This window comes from Polypterus senegalus, chromosome 6, assembly GCF_016835505.1.
Source record: "Polypterus senegalus isolate Bchr_013 chromosome 6, ASM1683550v1, whole genome shotgun sequence".
Lineage (NCBI taxonomy): Eukaryota > Metazoa > Chordata > Cladistia > Polypteriformes > Polypteridae > Polypterus > Polypterus senegalus.
Window position 1 is genome coordinate 107,860,968 of NC_053159.1, and position 17,939 is coordinate 107,878,906.

Consider the following 17,939-nt stretch of genomic DNA (forward strand, 5'->3'; position numbering starts at 1 on the left):
TGAAATGGGTTTGAAAATGGGCAGATGGATGAATAGAAAGGTTCACAAGCAGAAACATTTTGGAAGATCGCTTTATCATTCTGTTCAATTGTACAGAAAGGTTCACAAGTAGAAACATTTTGGAAGATCGCTTTATCATTCTGTTCAATTGTACAGAAACAGGTATCTCTCATGAGTGATATACTGTATCTGTGTTTCCAAATAAATGCATGTGCCAAGTCTCCCAAGTTACCATATAAATGCTGAGCTATCAAATAAAGATTAATGCATCAATGTCTAAAAACTAAAACTTCAGAGGTGTATTTTACCAATAATTTCAGCAACCTTTATAACTGAATTTAGTAAAAAGCGATGGATATGAATTTACACTTGAGGATATCGATGGAGACATTCACTAATGAATGTTGGGCAGATTTGAAGGGCTCACTGAGTTACCATTCAGCTAATAATACAAAAACATTTCAGCCAGGAGAAGAACTCACTCAATTATACACACTTGCATCTATACTTTCTTTCACTGAAGAAATTAAAGGTATTAATAGTGGGCTTCAAAAGTGTTTCCAAATACATTTACTGGAGATTAAGATAAAGGTATGACATAATGCACTTATGATTATAGACAGAAATATTAAAGCTGGGATAACACTAGCAGATTTCATCTAAAGCCAGCCACATATTACATGTTGGTTGGTTGGTTAATTTCACTGTACTCTGCACACATGACAATCCTACTTCTGCTTCTTCTACTGCCACTACTACTAAAAGTAAGGTAAAAAAGAGACCATTTCTAATATAACTGTTGAGATGTACAAGAAGCAACTACGGAAGTCACAATGAAAAAATATACAATACCTGCTGGACCCTACTAGGGTCATCAAGCTGCAGTCTGGCAATCACACAGCCTGGCTCCAAGACTGCTCCTGCTCGCTTCACATAGTGAATACAGCCTGACTCTGCTGCAGTTAGGGTCATCACCATCTTCATCACCTAGCAGAAAAATTTACACCATAGTGAGAAGTTGATAAGTCATCTGCTAGTATCTCCTCTACACCATTTTACTTCTCAAACCCCACAGGATACTCCCTCAAATGACCTCAATCTCAGCATAACACTGTCCGGCAAAGATATGCCCTCCATCTTCCACAGTATATTGAATCAGCTTTCCAGCTGATGGTGATCGCAGCAGAGAGGGGTCGTTCTCTTTTTCAAAAACACAGGTCTTGTTGCCAATTGTGATGCGATACCTGCAAAAATATACCCGTTTTACTGTAAAAATCGGTTGCTGGTTCTTACCTTTTGGAAAGAGCTTGTGTGGCTTTGTGGAATGTAGCCCTTACTTACCAGGCTGATCAGACTTACCTGTCCACCTCCTCTTTCATGTAGGTGGTGTAACTACTGCCATCATAAGAGAGGAGCAAACCCCCATCACTCAAGCGGTGCACATCTACCTCAACACAAGAGTTGTTCATAATGACAACATATGAGTTTAAGGACTGTCGAGTCACCTGGCAAAAACAAGAAGTAAAAAGAAATAATAATCTGGTGGATATGAAATTATGATACCTTAATCAAGTATTGCAGACACCTGAAGATAGTTTTAAAAAAAAAAAAGATACTCTTTCCATAAAGCCATAGAACAAACTAGTGTTCACTTTGGCTGTCAGTGGTTTAATGCAGTGGTTCTCAAACTCAGCTTATTGTTATTTCTCAGGGGTGGCACAGGGGTGCAGTGGTAGTGCTACAGCCTCATAGTAAGGTGACCAGGGTTCATGTCCTGGAAACTCACTGGTGTGTTTGTGGTGTGTGAGTGTGTTCACCCTGTGATGGACTTGCGTCCTGTCCTACCTTGCAACCTGTTTTTGCTAATACAAGCTCCAGTTCACTGTGACCCTTCTCAGGATTAAGTAGGCTTTGAAAATGGTGTGGTATGGTTATTTGCCAGCTTCTATGTTTTGGGGTCATGAGGAATTTCAATTGTTATAATTAGAATGGACCAATCATTTATGCATGTTCCAAGGAATTCAATGTTTTCTTTTTTTTTGGTTTTTTATGGTTTATATCATCATGATCTTTATTCTGCTTTTCCATGTGTTATGGTTATTTAATACATTATTTACTTCTAAGCATGTTAGTGGGTCTGATGCTGAAGTAGTTGCAGTCTTTCAACATTCAGTCTTGTTTGTCCAGGTTCAGAGGCTGCGGGCCAAGGGGAGGGGGAAGCATGACGTCATGAGCAGGGAGCCGGGCAGGGCCTTCCTCATTGTCCTGTTTCACTAATACGCGGGCAAAGCCACGTGGGACGGCTAGTAGGATACAATTATGAGTGGGTAAAACTACGGCTGCTAGCTGTTGCAAAAACAAAATGTTAGTTTATTCTTGCAAAAACAAAATGTTAGTTTATTCTTCAAAGGTTCTGCTCTAGATAAACTACTGAGAATCTCCATATAATTAAGCTTAACACTGTTACAAAAGCTGCAGTGGGCTGGCACCCTGCCTGGGATTTGTTCCTGCCTTGCGCCCAGTGCTGGCTGGGATTGGCTCCAGTAGACCCCTGTGACCCCCTGTTAGGATATAGCGGGTTGAATGATGACTGACTGCTACAAAAGACAGGAGGACAGCTCTTAAACCAGAACAAAAACACAACCTGTATACCAACACACAGAAGTGTAAATTCTAAACTAAGTTCCCGTCTCTTGCAGAAACTGTGTTCTTACCTGTAGGACATACTTGGTTACTTCATAGATTAACTCTACATCAACAGTGTTCAGGAGGGTATGAGCTGGTAGCACTTGACCTCTAGGAGAGAAAAATCCATACTGGCATTTGAAACCATTATTGTGGATGATTTGGGCTTCTCTGCTGAACAAAGCCTTACCTTTCCAAAGAGTGAAGGAAATTAGACACACTGTTACGAAAGCTCACATCAGCTACATGAAGTGCTCCACATACCACACCAAGCATTGTGTCAGGCCTCTCTGCCTGTTAGTAAAAATAAAAAAAATCATGAGTAAAACGTGAAGACTCGGCGAATGTTAGTCTTCTGACTGCACAGTCAAGGCACTGCAGCCAGACCTTCATAACTGTGTCTATTGTACACAATGATCAGAGATGACATTGGAAAATGTATAGCTACTTTTATAATATTATGATAACACATTTTATGTACCTGTACTTTTTCTGTGATGAGGCGATCGAGCCAGCCTGTGTCGATATTGTTATGCTGAAAGCTCTCTGTCTCCAACAATTTGATTAAATATTCCACTGTAGTTCTGAAGTCCCCTCGAATTGAAAGCTCTTTAAGAGCTACTACCATGTTTCTAGAAAAGAAACAGCATAATTCTTTGGCTAAGCAAATATTAACGAGTTTTCAAATGAAAGAAAGTTTTTGAAATTACTCAGTGGATAGATAGGATGTTACATAACCATCTTTTACAAGATAACTCAGGAAAACATCTTTAGCCTCCAACTCTGCTGGATCCTGACAATGATTCCATTTAATGAGTGAAAGTGAGCAGACTACCCAGTGAAAAGTTAGCTATCAATTAGGGAAAGTTGCTCACACACCTGACACAGAGAGGAATATGTATTATTCAAAAGGAAATGGTTGAACAATGGCAACACAAAACTGGAAGGGGGGGTGTTGCAGTTTTTCAGATAATTCCTATTGAGTCATTCATATCCAGATCACATTCCATACCTGTAACAGATTTAGTATCACATGCAAAAGTGTTGTAAATGTGATCTGAAAATGTTCGACTCCATTATTTTTTTTTTTTTGCTGTTCACACTTCTCTATAAAGATTGGATCAGTGTTGTTTTTGAGTGAAAGCATTTGAATTTAGCAGTAGTGTTATTACAGCCTTTCTCCCATCCATCTACTTTTTTGGCCCACTTACCTCATTTTGATATTTATTTCATTTATTTATTAAAGAACATTACATAAAAACTAATGTTTCATGAGAAAAAATCCCTCTTAGAAACAGTATGTGTTTACACCAGCTAGAACAGCAATAGCCACAAACACACATCTCAATTAATTATCAGCCTCTCACTATGCTGGTCTATATTTCCTTACAAAATTCTTTTGTTTCATCTAAGTGAAACAAACTTAAGGATTTTATACTGGCACAACATTCTCATTCTATAGGCACACAACCAGTTAAAATTACAATAAAATGTTAGTTTCTATTGTACAAACTGTTGAATATACTGTTCAGTAAACCCAAATGGCATTATACTATAATTTTGTGGTTGTTTTTTAAATCCCTGTCAACAGAGAGGTGGAAAACAAACTTTCACAAGTTTATTACAATAAAATGGTCTAATAATCTCAAATCAACAATATTTGGATTCTCATCCACTTGTCCAGAGTTTTGGAAACAGCAGGCAGTTACTTAATTAAATTTCATTTACCATGAAGCTGCAATTCTGTATAATGACATTTAATTTCAATTTTTATTTTTCTTGTTTGTCTTTTCTTTTCTTTCACAAAGTCAAGTCAAGTCAAGTCAAGTCAAGTTGTGAGCATTCACTGTTACAATGCGTTGCCGCACACACTACATAACGAAAGAACTCGGGATCCTGGTTTGCAACCCCCCAGGCAGACACATAGTCTAGTCCCACCCTCTGGAAATTACCCTCTATCTGCCGCAGCCAGGTGTTACGTGGGCGACACCTTGGCTTGGTCTGACCACTCGAGCCCCCAACAATGAGGACCTGACGAGCTGGATCACCTGAAACGCACTATGTATTCACTTAGCAGGTGCTTATATCCAAAATGACTTACAAAGCAGATTTATATAACCAAGTAAAAAGGAATCCCATCCTTTACTACAACTGAGAGCTAAATGATTATCTAGATTACTAAAGGAAATCAAGATCACCCACACCAATAATCGGAAAAGTAATTTCTGATTTATCATGAAAGAGATTGCTACATTTAAAGACTTAATATTCTATATTTCTGCTGTTTAGGTTTTAGTGTTATTCCTACAGTATTGGGTTTTCCCTTTTAATCCACTATACATCACTGAAATATTATTGTAGCTGTCAATATTGTGCATCTGTTTCTTTTTAAATACACAGGATCTACCACTTTCACGATTTACTGACGAAACTCAAACAAGATATTTACATAGAAATATAAAGTTTAGTAAATAACAAATTGAAATTAAATCAAAGTGTTAAGAAGAATCCAGTAGTATGTTTTGTTGTTATTATAATGCAAGGAAAATAACATAATCCTAAGAAATACCACTGCAGATCAATTCCCATCTGTAAAAAGTAAGAAAACTGGGAGAAAGGTACAAAAGGAAAACAAATGAGAAGGTACTCACGAGATAGCCTCCTCACGATTTTCTCCCCAAGAGAAGCAATGTCCAAACTGAGAATCTGCAAACTCGTGCAGGCCTCCTGCTGCTGCTACGCTGAAATATCCCCATACATTTTTGCTGCTGCGAAAGTTTAGCTCCTGCACCGTTCCAGAGCTTGGTTTGAATCCCTGTAGATGAAAGGCTCATATTAAGAGGAAATCAAAGCAGAACGCTTATGTCACACCAAAGTGAAGCTTTCATTATTTTCAAAGATGAGTACTTCATTCAAATAATATTGCTCAACTACAACTAGAGACAAAGTTAACGCATGTCCAAATTAACATTAAATAGGCATGAACTACTACTGCATTTGGGCCACAAAACTAACAGCTGAAGTTTAAAATGTGACATGACACTACACATTGACTTTGGCAATTAAAACAAAATGCATGTTGAGAGTTTAAGTATCTAACATATTCCCAGAATATTTACCGGACTAGATTTGTAAATTTATATTAATGACTTTTTGAATCATTCACAATAATGTGTGTATTTTATAAAAATGCAAGATGAGACTTAACCACTGCAAGTTATAATATGAACTGGAGCACTTGTCTAATTGGGGTTTTTGGTGCATCCTCAGCAGATGTCATTTGTGCCATTTAAAAAGTTTCTGCATGTTGAATTATTGTTAAACACATTAATGAAGTGTGACCCCTTTACAAGAATAGTCTATCCAAAAATTATCCTTCATTTTATGTTACTTAAGTTGCATTGTTTGTAGTGATGACAGAGAAAAACATTTAATTCCATGTTTTCATTGAGAACACAGACCACATAATTGTTAATACAATGTGCTTCAATTGAGACCCAGCTTGAACAACAGCAAGCAATGTCAAAACATCCATGAAAAAAATCTCAAATTGCATTGTACTGCATAATTCAAATTTATTGAGCTGTATGGTCACAATATCCACAATATCCTAAACATACACATTTTGGATTACATTTTGTTAAATAAAGGATTTTCATAAAATCCTCTCATGAATAATTGAGAAGCGCATTCAAACAGTATCAAGTTTTGAAACTGAAGGGCCACCTCTCCTCTCAGTCATTAGTCAGGAGTCCTGCCTAGCAATAGCTGACATTTGGGCTACCATGTCATTTCTTGTGATATCAACCTAGCAGAGCATCGAAAAAAAGTGAACAATCAGAAATTAAAACTTAAAGAAAAGCGAGAGAAAACATTACCATGTAGAACGGAACATATGTCTCATATTTGTGAATATCTGAGATGGTTAAACAACCGGAAGGTTACCACAGCAGTTTCACAAATGGCCGACACACAACACATATGTATTACAATTAAACACCAACAAAAGAGAGGAGAGACTGGATTTAATTCAAAAGCTTAATCCTTTATGAACATGCTTCTCTGTCATGCATTACAACATTTTCTGAAAGTGGTTTGTTTAACAGCATTTTAGCCAAAATACATGCGTTTGAGAGACTGTGACCATACAACTGGATACATGTCATTTTTTAATTTTTAATTTTTCAGTTTGATACTGCTTGCTGTTTGTCAAGCAGGGTCACCATTAAAGCCCCTTATTTCAGAAATTTTGTAATCTCTGTTTTCCATGAAAGCATGAGCTTTCCTCAACAATCATTACAAACAACACAACAGGTGTAGTAGTCTTTTAACAAAAACCTACCTCTGTTTTTATTTTTTTTAAACAAAATCAGCTACTACATTATCAGAGTTTCTATGTTTACTATCCAAAAAATACTACATGACTGTTCTTGTTTTTGGTTTCAGACTTAAAGAAAGCATTTTCAAACTGTAGTTTCCAGCCCTATTAAAAATGTAAAATCCCCTGATCTATCCGTCCATTTTTCCATGTTTTCTTTATCCAATTTAGAGCCACCCATCTATCCATCCTCTTCCGCTTATCCGAGGTCAGGTCGCGGGGGCAGCACCTTGAGCAGAGAGGCCCAGACTTCCCTCTCCCTAGCCACTTCTTCCAGCTCTTCCGGGAGAATCCCAAGGCATTCCCAGGCCAGCTGGGAGACATAGTCCCTCCAGCGTGTCCTGGGTCTTCCCCAGGGCCTCCTCCCAGTTGGACATGCCCGGAATACCTCACCAGGAAGGTGTCCAGGAGGCATCCTGATCAGATGTACGAGCCACCTCATCTGACTCCTCTCGATGCGGAGGAGTAGCGGCTCTACTCTGAGCCCCTCCCGGATGACTGACCTTCTCACCCTATCTTTAAGGGAAAGCCCAGACACCCTGCAGAGGAAACTCATTTCAGCTGCTCGTATTCGCAATCTCGTTCTTTCGGTCACTTCCCATAGCTCATGACCATAGGTGAGGGTAGGTACGTAGATCGACTGGTAAATTGAGAGCTTTGCCTTACGGCTCAGCTCCTTTTTCACCACGACAGACCGATACTGAGCCTGCATCACTGTGGATGCCGCACCGATCCGCCTGTCGATCTCATGCTCTATTCTTCCCTCACTTGTGAACAAGACCCCGAGATACTTGAACTCCTCCACTTGGGGCAGGATCTCTCCCCCAACCCTGAGAGGGCACTCCACCCTTTTCCGGCTGAGGACCATGGTCTCGAATTTGGAGGTGCTGATTCCCATCCCAGCCACTTCACACTCAGCTGCGAACCGATTCAGAGAGAGCTGAAAATCACGGCCTGATGAAGCAAACAGGACAACATCATCTGCAAAAAGCAGTGACCCAATCCTGAGTCCACCAAACCGGACCCCCTCAACACCCTGGCTGTGCCTAGAAATTCTGTCCATAAAAGTTATGAACAGAATTGATGACAAAGGGCAGTCCAATTTAGAGCAACAAAGAAAATTAAAAATCAAATAAACCAATTGTTATCAAACATGAATGGCTCTGTGTTTAGATGTGATGACATTTATGATGAGTTGTTAAGTTGTTCTAGTAATTTTTTAAGATACTTTTATATCCTTGTTGTCTGAATAGGTTTGCAAAGGCAGCACTCTCCCCCATTAAAATGATATGATATACACATTGCTTGTTATAACTTATATAAACATAAATATGTTTGCGGCATCTCACAGAAAGACATGGTACACATGGTTTGTTTAATAAAATAAACAGATGCAAAGTAATCACATCAGCACATATCTCACCTCATCAGGGTTCTCACTGGTGATACGAGCAGCAATTACATGACCCCGTGGTGATGGAGTGGTAGAAAGACCAACAAAATCAATCTGCGTATCAGCCCAGGGTGGCATTCCATACAGAACTCTGATATCTTTGATTCGGTGAAGTGGGATCCCCATGGCAATCTGAAGAGAGAACAAAATACAAAGACACATTTCAAAGGTGGATCAAAAAGAAAACCAAGAGTTACAGGTTTGCCAAATATTAAAAAGAAGAAATAATAAAAGAGGCTTCTGGAAAAATAAAACTCAAAGGAAGGAAACTGATATATAAGGAAACTGATTATCAGTTAAAACAGCTTTCTACATCTTTCTAATTTGTGCAAAATTGCTTCATGGTCATATGCAGCAGAATACCTATTGCTTAGGACTCAGGTTACTCATTAAACTGGATGCACTGTATTGCATAATATTAACTACAGTATATACAGTAATCCTGAATTAGCAAAGGCAAATTATCTCTATACCATAAACTTTGTTAAGACCAATAACAACACAATAACTTAGGAATGCTCCAAACATGCAAATGATACAAGTGTTTGATAAAATCCAGCCTTACAGTCATCAGCCTTTCAAGATCCTGCTTTTGAAGCACAATCACCTGACTCCTGCTCTTATGATGCAGTTGCTAAGGCACCAGACTGCCAATTCAATTTCAGGCTTTAACTCTCTGTGTGTGCCTATTTAACCTATCCCTACTCTAACTGCAAATATTATATATGTTGTAACAAAAGACGCTATATTGGCACCTGACCCGACACAGACTCAAATCGGAGGCACGTATAAAAGCAAATTAAACTTTTATTTTTCTTCACCTGTGAGGCATGTCTTCCCCGTGTCCCACAGGCACAACACAGTCCCAAAACATCAAAACACCCAAAAGAAAGTCACCACAACACACTCTCCTTTGCACCACCACTCCTCCCGGCAAGCATAGTCCTCCTCCTCCTCCCGACTCATGCTCCTGGAGTGGTGGCTGCTGGCCCCTTTTATAGTCCACCCGGAAGTGCTCCAGGTGCTTGATTGTCAAGTTCCGGCTGCACTTCCAGGTTTGGGGAAAACACTGCCCATAAGGTTTCGGGAGTCCCAGCTGTAGCACCCCCTGGTGGCACCTGCGAGACCCAACAGGGCTGCACCCACCTCCAATTCCCATGTAGCCCTGCGGGAAACTGAGGCACTGCTCCAACCCAGGGGGGGTTGCCATCTAGCGCCCAGGGGGAGGTATTACAAAGTCAATGGCTGCTACCGCTAAACATATGCCGAAGGGGCGTACCAGCCAGGCATGGACCCCGGCCGTCTGCCACAATATAAACATTTGTACTGCATCCTAACCTTAAAAATCACATTGGATTGGACCTTCCACATAATATATAACATTACTTTGCCCAAAAAAATGCTATTAAAGTTAAAAACTTTGATTAAAATCCAGTCCTTGGGATATTTTTTCCATCCTGTATAGTCCCATTTTTAAACCATGTCTCTCTAGGTCTTGGTACCTGAAGCCTGATCAATCCTTCTATACAAGAGCGGTCGGGATTGTCCTTCCGTCCCGTGAGTGCTACGCAGGCGCGGAGTTTCACACACACCCCGTCCATTTTGCAATGCACGATGGGATTTGTAGTTTTGTTTTTCCAGGTAAAAGATGATTTTCTACTCAAGACTGTGCGATATCTTCTTTCTTACTATATAAAAGCGGTCAGGATTGTCCTTCTGTCCCGTGAGTGGACAGACTTACTCACAGACTTACTACTTGCAGCTTGCGGTACGAAGCGACATGATGTGAGCAGAGTTCTGGTGCTCCCATCGTTCCCTTGCTTTTGTGCGCGATGCGCTGGAAAAATAGACAAAATTATGTCTCTGGAAATAATTAATGTTGATGGAGTACAAATGCCTTACCGCGTAGTAAATATCAGGGGGGTTCAAAAGGGCGACCTCAATATAGAAAAAACGTTTAAATTTCATCACAAAAATAACAGAAACTACGAGTATTAAAGTAATACCGCTCAAATGCAATATAACCAAATTAATGAGTTTGTACAAAATATCAAATTGATCTACATATTGAATTGCCTTAAGAAGTGGTCAACTTAAAAGTTGGTCGCCTTAAAAGGCGGGTGAGCCTAGTAAAGTATTATTTCATAAATCCGCTTCCCTTCAAAATGGCTTATAATGCCCAATGTCTAAATCTTTAAAATCACAACGATTCTGAAATTTGTCCTTTCCTAAGTGTATGCCTCTTTGAAAAACATACAGTTTCTCACATTTAATATGAATGACATTTTTACAAATATTTCCATTAGGAAACAAAGGAATTCCTGCATCTGTAGAAAACAGGCAGTTGTACAGTTGTACAACAGCTAAGGTCAGTTGAAGTCCCAGCACAGTGCCTGAGCTAACTTGATAAACTTTAGACGAAACAAAAAGCCATTTCACTCCTGCCACACAAACAACTGAATGATTCTAAATGGGAAAAGAAGGCAGACTGAGAAGCATTTAATTATTGCAATCATACAATCTGTATCAGATAAAAGAAGCATTCTACATTGAGATCCACGTCACCCACTCAGGGCACACTAGAGATCATCAAACACTCTCACGGTCCTAAATAGGCACACTGTAAAGACCTATACTGTGTTTTATGCAATAAGCGTTTAATTAATTACTTTTTTTTGCAAATGTCACATTCAACATAAATCGATTAATTTTTACTTTACTGTGCTGAATATGCAATCTTTAACAGCATTCACTGCAAAAAAAAGTAACTATTATAATGTTGTATATAAATTTATAGGGATTATAATCATCCTGGTATTTAAAAGGTTTAAAAATGTTGAGGATCCACTTGTAAATAACCAGGTGCATTATCAAAAACACAACAGGAATATAGAGAAAAGAGACAAAATCTGGGCCATCAGCAATGCAAAGGTTGAAATCGCTATGTCGAGCAGTACTGGACTACACCATATTATGTAACATTGTCTCCAACTTGTTAATGACTCACCTGTAACTGTGCTGAAGGTAGATTGACATCAGCAACCATCTCTGTACATGGGTGCTCCACTTGCAGACGAGGGTTTAGTTCTAGGAAATAAAAGCTGCCATCTTGACTGTACAGGTACTCAACTGTGCCAGCACTCACATAGCCTACCATCTTTGCAAGCTTGACTGCACACTGTCAAGCAAAATGAGTAAAATGAAACAGTTAGAGTCTGTGTTTAACACTAATCATTTAAAAAAAAAAACATGTAAAACCTTATTTTACTTTGTACTTCTCCACTCACTAGATCTCTAATCAAGCATTTGACTGGTATTTCTGGAATTAGTTAGGATAGTAAATTGACAGTAGAGGTCCATTATCTCCTAATTAGAGTGCACTCTTGGAAATATGAAAGTTGACATTGGTCAAGATCCCTTTGCCACACTTTTACTACCTTTTTATTCAATTCACTAATGAGCAGTTATACAAAATCAAGTTGTCACTCACTAGATGTACAAGGAATGTCTCGTATGTACTTATTTAGAAACTGTCAGGATTTGCAAAAAGAGCTGTAGCATCATGTGTGTGGCTGGTGCATGTGCGCCACTTACTGTATGCTGTATCAGGTCATAACAGGCATTCACATATCAAAGAAACATCTGAACTTTGTTACAAATATGGGAAAGACATAACATTTTTCAGCAATTAATTTCAGAGAAATAATTACAGCTTTTTAGTTTTGTATTATGATTTAATGCATCTAACTCTGCTCTTTAGGGTTTTGAACCATGCTTTTATCTGAACACTCTTCTCCAGTCTGCATTTAAATCTTTGCTGCTTAATTACTTTTCCCGTATGATTCTGTTGTATGGCAGGATCAAAACTGTCAAAAAAGAAATGAGTATAGTAGCTGTTTACTGTTGGGTCTACCTTGATATAATTTTTTTTTTTTTATTGTAGACTCTAATTAGCATTGCTCAACTTTAATTGCACTCTAATGCCTTCAGAATGGAGTTTATCTTCCTAGTATCCTAACATACTCTTCAAAGACTACAAAATTTCTGGTCACTCGGTACTGACGAAAGTGTGTGCTTATGTGTTAGGACTGGTAAATTAATTCTGATTATACAGTAGGTATAGAATTCTAAATGTTTCTTTAGTCTGAATTTTCAATAGTTGTTTTGAATTATAAAGAATTTTACTTTCACTCTGTTTGTAAAATAGGATGATAAAATTATTGTTTCCTTTTAACGCAATATTTTGAAGATATTGTACCATCACTTTGTTTCCTCATGGCCACCACCATTTTCAAGACTCAGAGAGATGGTCAGAGAGTGTGTGCCCAAAGTATTCTTAAATGATGTCATTGGCACGGCTGCATTTAAACCAGTCTTATGCTGGGACACTCTGTCCCAAGTTTGTAGATTTTACCTTAACACTCTGCTTGTACTATTTTTTAATTAAGATTTGTGGTTAAAGCACTTGCGGCTTAGTGTTTTGACTTTGATTCTGATTGTGTTTTAGGCTTTATTAAAGGGATTGGTAATATTTTCTGGTACGACCTTCTCTAGTCTTTTGATCATTTATTTTTTTTTTTGCAGAATATTTTTGAAGTAGGGAACTTTGGAATCAAAAGAGTAGGTGGCCTGTGGCTATGCCAGAGTCCAACTGAACTTCTAGTTTTATTATTATCTGGTAAACCTGTTTTATGCCTTTTTGCTTCAATTGGCACAATATTATGTCTATTCATGCCCACCAACTGAACCTCTTTTAGTTTAAAGCATCTGTTGCATTCAAGAAGGTTGCCACAGGAAACAAAATGTTTAACCAATGCAGAAATACTATTATGCCAGTAAGGAAAATAAATATAAGAATCTTGAAAAGCTTTGCCCAACAGCTATAATAAAATGCAAATATTATACTACTAAAACATGTTCAGGTGGTACAGAGTTTAGTGCTGCTTCAGTGTCCTGGGTTCTTATTCTTTATGTGTCTGCATGGATTTTTGTCTAAGTCTTCTGTTTTCCTCCAACGGTGATGCTCACTATCCGCATGTCTGACTCAGTGTATTTTATGTTTTCTGTTCTCTAATTAAACCCCAGCTGGTGGTACTAAGTTAAGCAATATATGTGGGTTCTTTACTATTGAATTAAGGAAAAATACATGAAACCTTATCTATAACATTTGTGTTATCTATGTTATAGAAACAGATAGATGGGCAAAGTGAATATCTTTGGAAAAAGCATAAAAATGGAACAGATAGCCTGAGTACTGTATGTAGTAAGCAGAACACCCAATGCTAAACATTGTATAAATGGAAATGTGTGGGAATGCACCCAGCCCTCAGTAAAATATAAGTATGGAAAGCTCATACCTCACACACAGAAGTCCATAAACAAAAATATGAAAAGATTGTTAAATGAATTTATTGTGGCTAAAGATTTGACAAAGAAAGACTGAAGCTTAGCCTTAACATATCTTAAATATATCTACTGTGTTTGTACGAGTTTCTAATTTTACTTCTTTAGGTTTCTACTGCACAAAGTGAGTCATAGCATTTGGCACCAAATCTCTCATCCTATTAAATGTACCTTGCCACATTATCAAGCAGCCCTAAATTTGTGTTGGTCTAGTACTATTTATACATACCTGCTCCATGTTCTCAAATATAGCATGGGTGGCAATGGTAGCTGGAGCCTCTTCTATTATCTTCTGATGTCGACGTTGAACAGAACAGTCACGTCCAAACAAAGAAATAGCATTGCCATACTGGTCAGCCAAGATTTGAACTTCAAGATGGCGAGCATGTTTTGCAAGTCTCATGACAAATATGGGAGAACCAGGGACTTCTGTCTGAACCTAAATGATTAAAATGAAATTTTGAACAGATAACGTTACAAAGAAACTGTAAATTACCCATGAACAAGAAACAACACCAAACATATGTCACATCGCACACAAATGAAACCATCCATCCATTTTCTAAGCTTGTTTATCCAGAGCATGGTTGCAGAGCAGCTGGAACCTATCCCAGGAGAATCAGGAACAAAGTGCCCAGATCTTGAACCCTTTTTTTTTTGTTACAAGGTATTAGTGCTACCACTGCACCACAATGATACCCATTAATACCACTCAAATACTTTTAGTAATTTATTAGAAAAGGCTACTTTATATTTAATTTTGAATAATTTAGCTCCTTTTTTCAAAAGAATGTCTTCTAATTAGTTTTAGGAGTAATATTCAGCATTCAAATTATCTGTAAAGAAAACCCACCAGAGTAGCCAATTATCCTACAAGACCCCAAGACATACTTATGGTTAATTTTTGCAGTTAAATCTCCATTACTTTACTGACAGTATTTTACAGCCTTACCTGTCTGAAGAGATTTGGAAAGTCTTCAGCACTGTTCACCTTGCGGATGCCCTTCCCTCCTCCTCCTTCAGATGCTTTTATCATAACTGGGTACCCAACATTTTCTGCTGCCTGTTAGGAAACAGTTTTATTATTATTAATTTATAGAAATGTCTTATATATATGTACATGTTCTATTACTAAGTCACAGATATTAAAAAGAAAACATAATATATTATCACTGGTTCACAAAAAACATGTTTTATGAACCCACACCAAAAGAGCACTTTCAGCATCTTGCCAACTGCTTTGACAAAAAAGTTCTTTTCACCATGATACACCATAAAAATATAAATATTTTCACTAAATGTTGTAACATATATTTTCTAAAATGTTACAGATGTTACATTTGTATGCCTACTGCTGCAAGGCATTTGCCAAAATAATTCCCTTATACCGTATCACCTTATTAACAGTCTTCTAATGGAATACTCTACTCAAAATATGATTTTTTCAAAATGTTACTTATGCCATGTAGTCTCTAGTGATAAATGAGAACAATGTTTATTCTTATGTTTTCATAGGAACGGAGACAACAGACTTTCCTATAGCACATAGTCAATGGAAATTATACCACAGTAAACAATATAAAAATGTCCACAAAAAATTCTCACATTACTCATGTCACACAATCCATAAGTCAAGTCATTCAGTTATATGCTCATAATGGACAAAATGTACATAATTTTTGCTAAAATACTGTTAAATAAATATTTCAGTCAAATCAGAGCAGTGCACGCACAGAAACCATGTTCACACGGCAACAAACATCTGAAATTAACACAGGAATCTTGAACAATGAATTTTGGGGGTGCAGGGGTTTGGGTCTTCAATTCAAAAAGATGATTTTAAAGATGTGACAGTGATTAATTGATTATGTGATTAAGGCTGTCTTTAAGGCTGGTTCTGTCTAATATTATTGATTTATCATGATGAAACTCTTAGGTCCCTACAATAAAATAGTGTACTCCCATTTTTCACAACTCTGCCCTATTAACTGGTGGCAAGGCATGAAATTATCCTTTCTAGCAGCACCATGGAGTAACACTCCTGTTTGACAGTTCAGACCTTATGACATTCCAGTCTCTTCAGTCTTGTTTTCATCTTCGTTAGTTCATCCTTTGTTTTTTATTTATATGTGGCATCTCTTCATATGACCCGTTTCCTCTGCATCAACTTTTTCTTTGTTTTGTTCCTTTTATTCCTTATAGAGGCCTGTTTCCACTCTTTATTCTTTATTCTGTAAATCCACCTACAAAACTCTTTCTTCAATCTTACAATGGTCCTAAGATCTTACTCTACTGCCTTCTTCACCATGCTGGCAAAATATTTTTAGATATGTGAGATTTACTTCCAGAAATCCTAACTACCAATTCACCCAACTCTAAATAACCCATAGACTTTACCTTTCTCCTTGTAAATGTTTTTATTCACTTTATCATTTTTGTTGCCCTGGTGTACCTGCCATCTTCTTCCATATGGTCTGGCACTGCCCTTTTGTTCTCTTTTTCTGGTTAAAGATAATCCAGTTTCTCTCTTCCTTTCTGTCAGAAAACATCATTCTTATTCCTCAAACACTACTTCTGTTGAACCTTTCAAAGCTTCCTCTCATCTCTCATCAATATGAACTGCTCTGTCTTGGCACTACTGTATAGCTGCTAAATTACTTCTTGCTTCTTGTTGGAAATTTTCTGGGCTTCTTTCTTTATCTTAAGAATTGGTAATATTCCTTTATTGCTCTAATTCATTTGGAACTGTCTACCTCTCAGATTAATGGAGCATATTTAAAATCCATTGAAAATTGTTCTACCTCAGTTTCAGAGATGAAATCTTTATTATCTAATGCCCATTGACATCACTGTTACAACACACATAGGTAAATTTAGTAGTGTTCCTGATGCTTTTGTTACCGAATTATTTTCCTCCCATTTCTTTACGCATTTGTTGATTTTATCTCTGCTGCTATGCTCTGAGAGATGGCTTTATGGGAGGGTACTGGGAGTTGTTTGAGGTATGCAAATTTCTTCTTTTTTAGTTGATTTTCTTTGTGTGTATGTTAAATTCCTGAATTAATTAAAAATTGATCACAAAAAATGGTTAATGTGCATGCATAATTAGCCATACGCCCGGCTGCTATTTTAAAACAAGCTTAAACGGAGACTTTCCTTTGTCCAAAAACAGTGAAGACCCTGGGAAATATTAATAACATAAGATTTATTACTATTTACAAGGCTTTCGTTCTTCTTGATGGAAGAAAAAAAATGCAAAGCAGCTGCACAAATATATAGGAAACAAAAAAGACATTCTAGCTGAGCCGAGAGCCATGACTTCAAACAATGAAACAAGCCAATTCCATGCTGCCGCTTCATGGCACAGCCAATGTGTGCCCCAAATTCAGAACTCTGTGGGTGCAATGATATATATTTTATTACTTATTGCTAGTTTGTAGTATTTCTTCCATCTGCATCTTTTTTTTGTTTGAGGAACAGTGGCAAAGTGGTTAGCACTTCTGCCTCACAGCTCAAATCACACTAAAAAAATGTTGCACTATTATGATGCACTCAAAAACAGTTCAGTTTCTCTTCCCTATTGATTTCATTGTGTTTTGCAAATTAACTCACAGAAATGTAGACTCCATGGGGTTTGCTCATTGCTAGCCATGAGTTTGTACAACTTTTCAAACTCTTTGTATTCCCAAATGACTGCCTATTTAAAAGCATCATAATAACTGATACATTCTCATTAAAAAAAATGAGTGAAAAATCTAGCTGTATTGAAGTTTGTGTTGGAAAAAGTAAGTGACTATCTAGAAAAGAGTGTATTCAGAAAAACTCATAGTTCTGTTTTCCTGCTACTCACAAAATCTACATATTGACAACATAATTAAAAAAAAGACTTCAGAGGACTTCAGAAAAAGAAATGTTAAAGGCCCATAAAACTAGATTGGGCTGCAAACGCATTTCTTAAGATCTACGCCTTTGTTCATGCTCAGGCTGATAATTCACAAATGGAAGAAATTCAGTACTGTA

General features: G+C 37.6%; 1 protein-coding gene across 5 annotated transcripts in view; it reads right to left on the minus strand.

The window, feature by feature from the left end:
- The window catches only part of acaca (acetyl-CoA carboxylase alpha), a 187,890-nt gene that overhangs the window by 144,019 nt on the left and 25,932 nt on the right, over positions 1 to 17,939 (minus strand). For all 5 annotated transcript variants that reach the window (XM_039756717.1, XM_039756721.1, XM_039756718.1 and 2 more), the window contains exons 9-19: positions 14,872 to 14,982; positions 14,149 to 14,358; positions 11,524 to 11,694; positions 8,487 to 8,648; positions 5,337 to 5,500; positions 3,167 to 3,317; positions 2,876 to 2,979; positions 2,715 to 2,796; positions 1,360 to 1,505; positions 1,094 to 1,244; positions 853 to 987 (exon numbers count right to left, since the gene is read on the minus strand). In XM_039756717.1, the coding sequence (XP_039612651.1) occupies positions 853 to 987; positions 1,094 to 1,244; positions 1,360 to 1,505; positions 2,715 to 2,796; positions 2,876 to 2,979; positions 3,167 to 3,317; positions 5,337 to 5,500; positions 8,487 to 8,648; positions 11,524 to 11,694; positions 14,149 to 14,358; positions 14,872 to 14,982 (1,587 nt within the window). The remainder of the gene's footprint in view (positions 1 to 852; positions 988 to 1,093; positions 1,245 to 1,359; positions 1,506 to 2,714; positions 2,797 to 2,875; positions 2,980 to 3,166; positions 3,318 to 5,336; positions 5,501 to 8,486; positions 8,649 to 11,523; positions 11,695 to 14,148; positions 14,359 to 14,871; positions 14,983 to 17,939) is intronic.